At 42.0% G+C, this 11,620-nt stretch overlaps 1 protein-coding gene across 1 annotated transcript; it reads left to right on the top strand.

The window, feature by feature from the left end:
* Positions 1 to 10,490: 10,490 nt before the first annotated feature.
* Positions 10,491 to 10,736, top strand: LOC104545576 (chromosome unknown open reading frame, human C4orf32; the record flags this gene model as incomplete). Its single annotated transcript, XM_010190755.1, has 1 exon — positions 10,491 to 10,736. A coding segment is annotated over one exon (246 nt), but the record flags the coding sequence as incomplete, so codon positions are not given.
* Positions 10,737 to 11,620: the final 884 nt, after the last annotated feature.

The raw sequence follows: 11,620 nt of genomic DNA on the forward strand, positions 1-11,620 counted from the left end.
TTTCTAAAATAGGTTAGCCTTTGTCATATTACTACAGTCCAAATCTCATCAACACCTATAAATTAAATCATGAAATAAGAATAGAAAGGTGGAATGTGTGCGAATGTGTAATAATAAAAACTGAGGTAGAAGTCTTGCATTACAGTAGGGCAATCAGATGGTGTTAGCAAGAGACACGGCTCCCAACACCCTTGACTTGCAAGCCAAGCTGTGTTACAGCAGAGTTCCCGAAAGCTGTGGCACTGCAGCTCCCTTCCATACTGAAAATTCTGTATGTGCTGTAATGGGTTTTAGTCTTTTGTAATCTAAGTTGAGGGCAATGGCAAAATTTCCAGTTGCTCCGGTGAGACTGGGATCTCCACCTCGTCCTGGTTTGGGATATGTAGAATCCAAAGTGCTGTCCAACAACTAAGCTAAAATGAACGCATCTAGAAAATGTCTAAATGCAGAGTTTGTGTGATACATGTATTTGCAAGTAGGTAAATTAGCTTAGACAAGTACCTATTCATTAACTGGAGTTTGTAACTTTTTGCAATGTTTTCTTATTTTGAATAGTGTTTTATCTCTATAAGTGGAGCATTTTTATCTTCTGACAGATGGGCTCATATGTAGAGGAGCTATTACAAAAAGTTTCTGGTGTTTCCCATTGAGAATTATGTTGAAGAGGTATGGGTGCATTAGCTAAATTCAAGTCTTGAACTTTTTTGCATAAGATACCAATATCACTAATATTTCTTCAGCATGGAAAGAGTGAGCCGAAACAGAACTAGAGGGTTACATCAACAGCCCTGTGGTATCCCTCAAGTAAATGTTTTGTTGTTCATTGGATTGTAGGATGGATGTGTGCCGTGTTGTCTGGAATGGTATCACTTCAGTCATAGGTCAGCAGAGGGCAAAAATGTTTTTAAAGTAAACTTGCATGTGTGGAAACTGTGGTGCTTAAGGCTGGAAACCTATTTCTAATTTATTCCACACTCAGATGATCTGAAAATTGTAGGTTTCTCCTGCTTGCAGGTGTTGGGATTTGTTTCCAAACCAAAAATAGCAATACCTGGCAGGGAGGGCTTAGTCCTAGATTTGTTCTGGCTCTACACATAATTTAACTCTGCTGCAAAGGTTCTTAGCTACATAATAATACGTGATAATAACTTTCTAAAAAGCATTAGTGGGTCTTCTGAGGCTTGACAGCATTTGAAGGAAAAAAACCCCAACCCTCAGACACACCTGTAGCACCTATAATAGGATAGCACACTCTGCTTGAATAATGTGAAGATCTCATTTTCTTAAAGGAAGAACTATTCTGAAGATAGAAGCAAATAGGAATTTCTTCTCCTTAAAAAGCAAAATTAACAGCTGTTGTTTTTCAGCAAGCCAGTGCATTGATACCATTGCAAGCCGTTTGCTGGGTCAAGTTTACCAGTTATACTGGGGGAACCTTGATAAACAAAATCCTATGGAAATTAAGTGTTTCAGGTGCAAGGAAAATATGGATTAGAAATTGCTTTCGATCTTGTCTCTATGCAAAATTGCTGCATGGATGGGATCAGGTTCCAGAGGCAGTAGCAGGAGCATAAGAAAGAGTAAAGACGGCAGCCTAAAATGAGGGAGGGAGGCAGCAGGTCTTAATGTGAGGGCAGGCAGATTTCCTCTCTTTTGCATCCTCCTGTGCTGCGTTCTTGTCTGTGACAATTTCTTATCTGGTGCAGTATTCATGGGGAAACTTACTCCTGAAACGATGGGAGTCAAGCACAGTTGATGGAGGGAAGCCGCTGTTGCTTTTGAAGCCTTCTCTGTGCTGCACACGCACAAGTTCAGTATCTGGAAAAGCCTTTTCATCTCCTTAACACAAAGCACTGGTATTTCAGAGTTTGTTCCAGCAACTGTTGGTCCTAAACTTGCATTGCCGTAAAAGCTGACTACAGGGAATAGGGTGCAGTTGCTTTTCTTATGTTGTTGCTTGTTTCTATAGAAACGTCTTGTTTCTATTTTACAAATGATGTCTAGATCCTTGCTATGAAATAAACCTTAACCCATTCTTTGTTTTGCAGTTTTTAATTTAAACTCACTTTAAGTCACTTTACTGGTAGCAGTTGTAAAGTACGTTTGGTATTGGAAATTTTTGGTATTGGGAATTTTTCTTGTTTTCTTGCATTTCCTTTTTTTTTTTTTTCTCCCCCACCAGAAGAACAAGTTAAACTTAGTTTTTCTCTATCTTGTTTTTCATCTGGAAGTGAGGTATGACTCTCTTCTCATTTCCTAATCTATTAATCTTTTCCTATTTAAATATTAGCCTAGAGAAATGAACCTGTTTTGTTGGTTTTGGGTTTTTTTCCTCCAAAGAGTTTAAATTAATTTTGTTGTCTTAATAGTCTGTTGGCTGAGTATCAAGATCTTTTTACTGCTTACATTTATAAGGTCAAATACTAATTGTTAGTTTCAGGCTAGCAAAGGATGTGAAGGGATACCGTTCTCTTTCTGCTGTATTAGAAGAGGAAGAAAACATTTACAATAAAATTATTTGCCCTTCTTGGGCAAATTTCACTTTTTTTAATAAAACATAAGAAACATTTCAAGTATGATAAAGCAGGGTGAAATCCTGGTGGCATGCCAGGTGTTAGTAGTAACGAAACTGCCTGGTTTGCACATGTGGAGGAGCAGGAGGCAGAGAGCCTGTGCCCGGCCGACCCGAGCATTGCAGGGTTTTGTGCTGGTGCCCTGGGACGGGGTGAGGCTGTGGTTTGGAGAGAGGTGCCCACAAGCTGGGAACTTGCCGTTCACTGCAAATCTCCAAAGCCTGTCCATGGCAATACACAGAGTGGTTGGAGTACAGCAAGATTGGATAATTCATTCCTCTGGGGTTTATGTTGCTGGCTACCTATCAGCTATCTGCAGCTGTGTGTTGGCGGTGCGTGTCCCTGTCTGCCCCCAGCAGAAGTTGGTCTCTTGTTTTGGAGGGGAGGGAGCTTGCGGTTTCTTCCGTCCTGGTCTCTGTCACCTGTTCACTTTCTTCTCATGTTTTTCTGTAAGATTGAGCTTGAAGTGTTTTCAGTTTTAGTTTGCATCCTCTAAAAAGAGATGGCTGTGAGGCTCTCTCATCTGAGCATTCATGTTCCAGCTTTCAAAAATATAGGAGTATTTTTCAGTAAGTAAGCATGTTCCTAGAGCTACATCTTAGTGGCTTTTTTGATGTTTAAGTGTCTATGGGCTTCAGCTATCAGACACACCACCTGTTCCCTGGAGTAAAAATAACCGTGACTGGAGTAGAATAGATAGTGAGCAGTTAAGTACTGCAGGGGAAACCTTTTACTTGGAAAAAAGGAAAATGTGTGGGTGGGTCTGTCAATGTGATATCCCTGTGTATCTTTATCACGCTTTTTTTTTAACATCTCATTTAGATGTCATTAAATACCTGTTTGCCACTGAACTCAAAAGGCGTTTCTTTTCTATCTAATGAGGGAATAATCCTCTTAAATATGCCATCTATTTTTCTTTCTTTTATAACTGTAAATGTGACTGATTGTGATCTGAGGCCTGTTACAAACAATTCGGTGACACTTCTGCTTTTCTCTATTGGAAATTAACTTTGTGGATACCCTTTTCCTGTTCCCCCTCTTTCTTTGCTGCCTTTGCCCAGCAGCAGTTTTTCAACTGTAAAATCAAAAGCTTTTACATGGAAAGCATTTATTTTCCCAGTCTGTTAGATTTTCTCCTCCGTTGCTGGAGTTCACTTTGTGTAATGCCCTTTTGGGCAGTTGATGTAAGAATAGAGAAACTGAATCTTATATCTGGTCTGGTGCTGTCATCATGTTGAGTGTGGGTTGGGAATTTTTCAAGTAGTCTGGGTGACAGAGGACTCTTGGGGGTTTCTTCAATTCGTTAGTCATGAAAAATAGAAAGAGAAATGTTACTTGGTTTGTTTTGAAGGATCTTGTACCTCTAGAATAGCTGAATGGATTTTTTTTAACAAAGCATGCAAATCTTTCAGTTGAGCAGGTTCTTGTGTTCATCCACTCCCTCTTCTCACAGAGCAAAGGCTGTTGAACTTCATCCAATTATTTCACATAAGTCAGTTATTTAGGAATTTTTTTTTTCCACACAAGGAAAAAAATCCCAAACCAAACAAACCGTCTCAAGATCTTTAGGCAAAATGTGGAAAACTCTGGGCAAAGCTGCTGCTTCAGCAGATGAAATGCCTGAAAGGCAAGACCATAACTATGCCTATTCTCCTCACATCTAGCGCAGTGCTGAGGTTACAGGGCTGAGAACAGCTGCAGTCACTTCAGAGCCATTCAGTTTGTGGTCCTCCCAGAGAACCCACCCAGCCCACTGCTGCCTTTCCTGGGAGCCCTGTGGCACCTCGTCCCTCTCGCCAGCCCTGTGGCAGGGGATGTGTGATGAAGCAGGGCTGCCTTTCTTGCAGGAAGTACCAGCTGCAGCTGCCAGAGCAGCTTGGGTTGCTCCTTTCAGACCACTTTCCTCTTTCCAGGGATGAGCCCTGTGAGGCCCAAGTTGTTCAGCTGGGTGAAGCAACCCTGAGTGTGCAGAGCTTCACCTGCACGCAGATGTTGCAGTAGTTTGTCACAGGTGGTCTGCATGTGGCCAGCAAATCTGCCATGTCCAGGAAGTGTGGAGTGCCCTGAGCGTGAGTGGTGTGTTTATCGCTTGCTAAGGAAGGTGCTGCAGCAGAAGCCGTGTTGTACCCTTGGGAGAAGCTGCAGGGACTTCCAGACAGAGCTTGTTGGCGACGCTGTGTAAGGACGTCATTGATACTGTCGTTCAGTGAGCTAGCATTGCCGAGAGCAGAAAAAAAGGCATGCTACATCTGTGCTTCCACGGTCTCTTTCAAAGTCCCAAGAGTGTTGGGTAGGTCTGTGTCCCCTTCAGATCCATTGTGGACTTGGCAAAGTGATCTGCAAATGGTCAGGGGCAGGAACCACGTGCTCCCAGCAGTTTGAGGGGAAAAGACTTTGAAGTAGCTACGTTATACTTAGGAGATGCAGACAGGGATCAGCCTTAAACAACTGTGAAAAGTTCAGTGCTAAGTTTATCCTTCTCTCCTAGTGAAATGTGAATCATTGCAAAGATGGTTTCTCTGGGGAGAGTGTATGTTCTGGTGGGATCTTATGTTTCTCTGCGTGATCAAAACACCCTGGATGGGAAGAGGATAAGCAAGAAAAAGTTTCTGCTGTCTGATTGGTGTGGAGTGACCTCTGCTCATGACTTACCATGTGCTTTGCTGAATTTAGGCAGCAGTGAGTTTGAGTAAATGTGGTGGAAGTTTGCCATAAGCAAGGATAGTTAGTGGTCAGAACACACATAATTTTGTGTGTTGTGCTGATGACGAACAAAACTAGTAAAGCCACAGCCAGATGTTCATTGGGTTTGGTATGCTGAGTTGAGTTTACCTTTTCTGTTTTGTTAAAGCTAGTCTAGGAAAGCATTCCATTACATGGGAGATTTGTTTCCAGAAGCCCTTCAGGGATGTAGGAGCAACCAGCTGTGTGCTGGAAGTGGACAGAATTTGTGTTTAGGATCTCCTCTGCAACCGCCTTGGAGGCTTCAGTTCTGAAAAAAGGTCCTTTTAATGGCATACTACATCTGAGAGGGCACGTCATGGTTCTCCTTAAAGCATCCAAACCCCTGAGCCATTTGGCTACAACAGCTGGGTAAATTTGGTTACATGGTTTCTGTAGTAAAGTTTTTTGGAGTTTGAATCTTCAAGTTCTGACTTTCTGCCAGTGAACAGTGAGAGACTGGACAAGAGCTTCGCTGATGAAAACACGCCATTTTGAATAGGGAGGGGAATTTTATAACACCAAATGTCTGAAAAGGCAAGAGAAAACTGGGTGCTTGATGGGAACATTTGGGTACTGCAGTAGGCTTGTGACGAGCACTTGGATAAGTGCTGACAGATCAGACACTTCCCTTTTGTTCCATATGATAGCTCTGTTTTTTTAATTTTAAATAATTTAAAGTAAAAAATAGAAACCAAATATGAAATGGAGTATGGAGTACTGTGTCCAGCTCTGGAGCCCTTGCTACAGGAAAGACATGGACCTGTTGGAGTGGGTCCAGAGGAGGACCACAAAAATGGTCAGAGGATTGGAGCACCTCTCCTGTGAGGACAGGCTGAGAGTTAGGGTTTTTCAGCCTGGAGAAGAGAAGGCTCTGGGGAGACCTGATTGCAGCCTTTTAATACTTAAAGGGGGCTTATAAGAAAGGTATTAGTAGGGCCTGTAGTGATAGGACAAGGAGTAATGTGTTGGTTTTGGTGTTTTTTTTTAAAGAGGGTAGACTTAGACTGGGTATAAGGAAGACATTTTCTTATGAGAGTGGTGAAACACTGGAACTGTTTGCGCAGATAGGTGGTAGATGTCCTGTCACTGAAAACATTCAGGGTCAGGCTGGATGGGGCTCTGAGCAACCTGATTTGGTTGAGATGTCCCTGCTCATTGCAGGGGCGTAGGACTAGATGGCTTTTAAAAGTCCCTTCCAACCCAAACCATTCTATCATTATATGAAATATTTAAATGGAAAAAACCCCAACATTTGTTACACTATATGAAAGCATCTAAGGAATATAAAATGAAAAGAAATTGAGGCAATGAAGTCATATACAGTGGTTGTATGTTTATATAAAGGAATCTGCTAGTGTAATTTTCTTTAAGGGTGTTGATGATCCCAGTATGTCTAAAATAAAATCACTTAGATTTAAAACTAATTTAAATTACAGTAAGGAGTAATTCATTACAGCAATTTGATAAGAAACATTAGGTTAGGAAATGGATGCAATCAGCATCTCTAATGTTCTTTTTTAGCTTCATTCACACAGGAAAGTCTCATTTTACTTTCTCCTTCAGGAATAATCCCATATGTGTGTATTTGGTGAGTATCTTTCAGCCAGCTGGAGGAAGGAGGGGAGAGAAGTTGGGGAGACAGTACTGCCAGTCCTCTCTTTTTAGGAGATACTTCGGGCGTGCATCCATCTATATCCATCTAGATCTGTGGCTGCACCTCTGCTTCCCTGGCCCCTCTGAATTTCTTCATCACTCCTGTCTTTGAAAGTGTGAGGAAAAGCAAGCAAATTGCTGCAGATGCAGCCGACCTCTCTTACATTCCCTCCTGAATTGTGGCAGATGAAGTCTGGGGGTGCCCCCTGCATAGCACATGTTACAGAGGAGTTGCTGTAAAGGCCTTGAATGCCTGCTTTCTCTAGGGCTAGTGCAGGTAAAGAAATGCCCTCCACACCCTCTTGATACACAAAAGAATTCTTAAAAGTTATGAAGCCAAGGCCTGATTGCTGATTTTTTAGAAGTACCAAGTTTGAAACAGAAACTTCTTTTGATTTTAAATGGGAAAGCTCTGTTTTGCTGGGAGGCACTGCTCAGAACGGATATATTTCTCTTTCTGCATTTTTCTGCTGTGGTGGTGTCTGTCTAGCTTGAGGCTGATTCAGCAAGATTTAGTATTAAAATAGTCCTCTGGAAATTAAGAGTCAGCGAGGAACTGTGTAATTGCTGAAGATAGCCAATTTCTAAAAACACTTAGAAAAGTACTTTGGATGGGGCGAGTATTTCATTCTAAGGATATGGTTTCAGAGCTACTGGCACATATGCGGGACTGTTTTACAACAGCGCTGACAATTAGTGTGATAACTTCTAGCTGCAGTGTTAAAGTTTATTTAATATCATTCTAGAAATTTGGAGTATCATAACAGTGATGTTTGCCCTGATGTTTCTATTGTAGTTTCACCCCTGAAGAACCATATTTGTCCAGCATGTGAATATTGTGCAATAGTAAAGAAAGATTTGCCATCTGTGTTTTACGGCTGATCATCTGTTTTCAGCTTCTCTTCTTTTTTGCTGAGCTGCCTGAAGCAAGACATGCTGAGCCTGAATTAACTGAAGCAGACTTTGAAATCTTGAGAATTTCCATGATCATTCTGAAAGGTTTTATAAGCTCTTGAAAATATTTGGAAAAGTAACTTGATACTTATTTTGTAATTAAATACACACTTGTCAGTCGCCACGCCTAGAAGCTTGCTTTGCATAATTGCTTTAGCAATTCATGAATCTACCCTTGTTTGAGAGAGGGTGAAATAGTCTTGCTTAAAATAAAAATCCAAACCGTGAACAAAAAAGACCTGGACAGCCTAAGTGAGTTGGAATTAGTACACTGTACCCTGCTTAAGAGATTCTGTGCAACTTCTTGCTGTTAGTTTATCAAAGCAGAATTGGGTTGCTGGGGAAATCCCAGCAGCTGCCTCATAGCAGAAGAAATGTTTCCAGTGTGGACACACAGTTCATGGAGCTCAGCTGGTCCAGTGAGATGGAGTCCATGGAAATGCACCTGCTGCCAGCCTCCTTGCCTGTGCTGCACTCAGCTTGCTCTCTGCAAAGGCCGAATACCTTTAATAATCCAGAGGCAGTTGTGCTGGTCTAAGCTACTGTGCTAGAAAACATAGTGATTTCTCTTGCACACATTACCTGTTTCTTTCAGAAGTGGTCTCTGCACCGCTCTGTGCTTTGATCCCCCCTCACCATCCCATAGGGACGTGCTCTGTGTGGCCTCTACATGCAGGAAGCAAATAGTTTTCCCATCCTAGCACATGCTTTCTCTTTTTCCTAATTGTTGTGATCAATATAGCACTTAGGCTAATAGTTTGTCTGCCTGTGCTCTTTGGGAACAGAGGGATGAGAGTTCCTGTAACACCACTGTATTCCCGGGATGCCCTGCCCTGCTGGGTCTGCAGGGACTCACAAGAGGCTCTGCCTTTCTTGAAGAGACCAATCTTGAAACACTGGAAATAAAGAGGAATCAACATTTATCTTAATGAAATAAGGCACAATTAAAGCCAAAATGCTGAAAACTAGGGTTACCATATGCAGTGAGGGGGAGAAAATGACTTGGGCCTGAGAACTGGGCTGAAAAGACAAAGCGCTGGCTGTCAGTACGTAACCTCCAGTGCTGCAGTTCTCCGTGTTCAGAGTGCTCTGTAGAACCACAGAAGAATTGAAGACGATATTCATTACTATTTAGGCTTCCTGAACCCCTCCCTTTATGGGATTCAGTACTGAAGCTTAAACCAAAATATCTATGAATAAGCAAATAAAAAAAAATACCCAAGCACACACAGCTGAGGTATTGTGGGGGTTTTGTTTTTCTGGGTTGTTTTTTTTTCAGTAGCAGCTGTGGTGTTTTACCCAGTCTTCATTCAGTCAGAAGGTTCTGCATCATGGCCTAAAGTCTAGCCTAGTAAAAAAATACCAGCTTCCTTTGGTCTTTGCTGGATGCTTTTCTGTGGGAATGGGAGTTCACTTTATTACTTGCTCTCTATGGAGAGCCTGGCGCTGCTGTGGGAGGGAATTTCTGATTCTCCACCAGTAGACCATGCCGTGTTACCAGGGACACAGAATAGCTTTCATGCTTGAAGACAGAACTAAAGATCTATATTTGCTTTGAATCCAGGAGTAGACTAATTGCATGTAGAGTTTGCAGGCAATTTGTTGGACCTATTGATCAGTTCACTGAAATATTGATGAGTAGCTGCTGCATGTGTTTTCATTGCTGCCTAATGGAAGGGTTAGAAAACTCATGTTCATAATCTTGAAAGGATGTTTGCCCTGTCATACCCCAATACAAGGCAATTAGGTCTTGTGCAAAGGATCTCTGGACACTGGGGAAGGAGAGATGGGGTTTCGCGCTCTAATCTAGTTAAAGTTGCCATGTTGAAACAGTCACATGTTTTCTGCAGTGATATTTAAACACAGCATCTTCACCTAAAGATGTACTTCTGCCTTCTGGTGCATTTGCCCCATCAATTTTCTTTTTGGGAATGGTGTGGAATTTGTTTCCCTTCCCCTTTGCTTCTCTGCAGCACCACTTTGCATCTGCAGTCCTTGAGTCTGTCTGCCTTTGCCTGACTCTCCCAGCTTTCTATGCCATCTGGAGGGATGTTTGCCTTCCTCCTGGTCAAATCCAGTGCCCCTCATTCAGCAGTGATAGTAACTCTTCAGTTCTCTGTGCTTTGGTGCAAAATACTGTATAGTTCATGCTTAATAGTTTTGTATCATTCTTGTGCTTCTGAAGATATTTTGGAAATAATTTACAACAAATCTACTTCAGTCCCGTTCCTGAAATTACAGGCATCTAATTCCATTTTGGTTGTCCTGACGTGCACGTAGTGCAGACAGGCAAGATATATGACCTGCAGGAGAGCTTTTCCCCTCTAGAGTGGCATCTGGAGGGGAGTCGGGCTGTCATATGCTTGTCGTACCGCTTCAGGTGAAGTTTGGATGAGTGTAATCCTTAACGTTGTACCAAAGTCACAAGCTACAAAACATTTTCAATTTCTCAGTTTAAGGAATAGCTTTATTGCAGCTATATCTTATTTTTATGCACTCAAATAGAAACAGCTGAGACCTGTTCAGAATCACAGTAATAAGAACTGACTGTACTAAGTATTTCCTAATTCTGTCTTCTGTCCACAGGTCCAGCAAGAGCAGAGGAACCACACTGCAGAACCTGTAATAGATGACTATAAAAAGATGGGGACTCTCTTTGGCGAACTGAACAAAAGCCTTATCCGAATAGGCTTCACAAGGATGTACTTTGGAGAACGGATAGTAGAACCCGTAATAGTTATATTCTTCTGGGTTATGCTCTGGTTTCTTGGCCTACAAGCTCTTGGACTGGTTGCTGTTCTGTGCCTTGTCATTATTTATGTACAACAGTAAAATTTTATAGATGCTGTTTGGATTATGTATTTCAACACTGTCACTAAGCCAGTGGATTTGTGTGTTTAGGTAAATGGGTGGCATATTGAAAGCTGAAAAGCTTCAAATTGCATTTTGCTGAACTTCCAACGTTTGGGGTGACTGAGACTAAAATTATGTATTTTAAGCAAGGTTAGCAGTCCCCATCTTTGAAGGGCAAAAAAGGAGATGTTTTTAATACAGTGGTGTCCAGTGTACAGTTTTCTGCAGTCTTGGGGCCTTAGTCCAAGGACTGGCTTTTTGTTCCCACCCCAATGTTCTTGCTTTGTGTAGTGAAAATTTCCTGTCTCGTTTCAAGAGGAGACTTGATGCAAGTGTCCTGTTTCACTGTTGGAGGCAGGGGAGCTCATGTGCTCTTTGTTCCCTGAATCTGCATAATTTGCTGGGGTTTTTTTTGCTGAAAAGCTAAATCTTCACGAGGGAGGTTTGCTAACAAACCTACAATGATGGCCGTTCATAAGGTGAATACAACTTCCTGATGCAAAAGCATCTTTGGTTAGTACAGTTTACAGCAACCTTTCCCCCAGGAATCAAGCTGTGCCACTAAAATGCTTTTATACCAATATTGGTGACTTTGCACAAGGCTTCAGCTGTTGTCTAGGGGGAATCGCAGTCCTGTATTGGCCACATGGTCTAACGGAGCTCTGCCTTGGTTTTGGAAATGTGCTTGGCTCCTGCTGCTATTTTTCTTTCTTTTTCATACTTGCTCTTTTTCCCATCCTTCTGAAGGTAAATATTTGGATCATTCATGGGTTTTGTAGGTAGTTATAGCAGCAGTGTTGGAGAGCTGCCATTCCAATTGGCAGTGCCAGAATATTGGCTGCTTCCTCTTGGCCGTGTGTGAA

This window comes from Mesitornis unicolor, unplaced genomic scaffold (genome assembly GCF_000695765.1).
Source record: "Mesitornis unicolor isolate BGI_N332 unplaced genomic scaffold, ASM69576v1 scaffold2228, whole genome shotgun sequence".
Lineage (NCBI taxonomy): Eukaryota > Metazoa > Chordata > Aves > Mesitornithiformes > Mesitornithidae > Mesitornis > Mesitornis unicolor.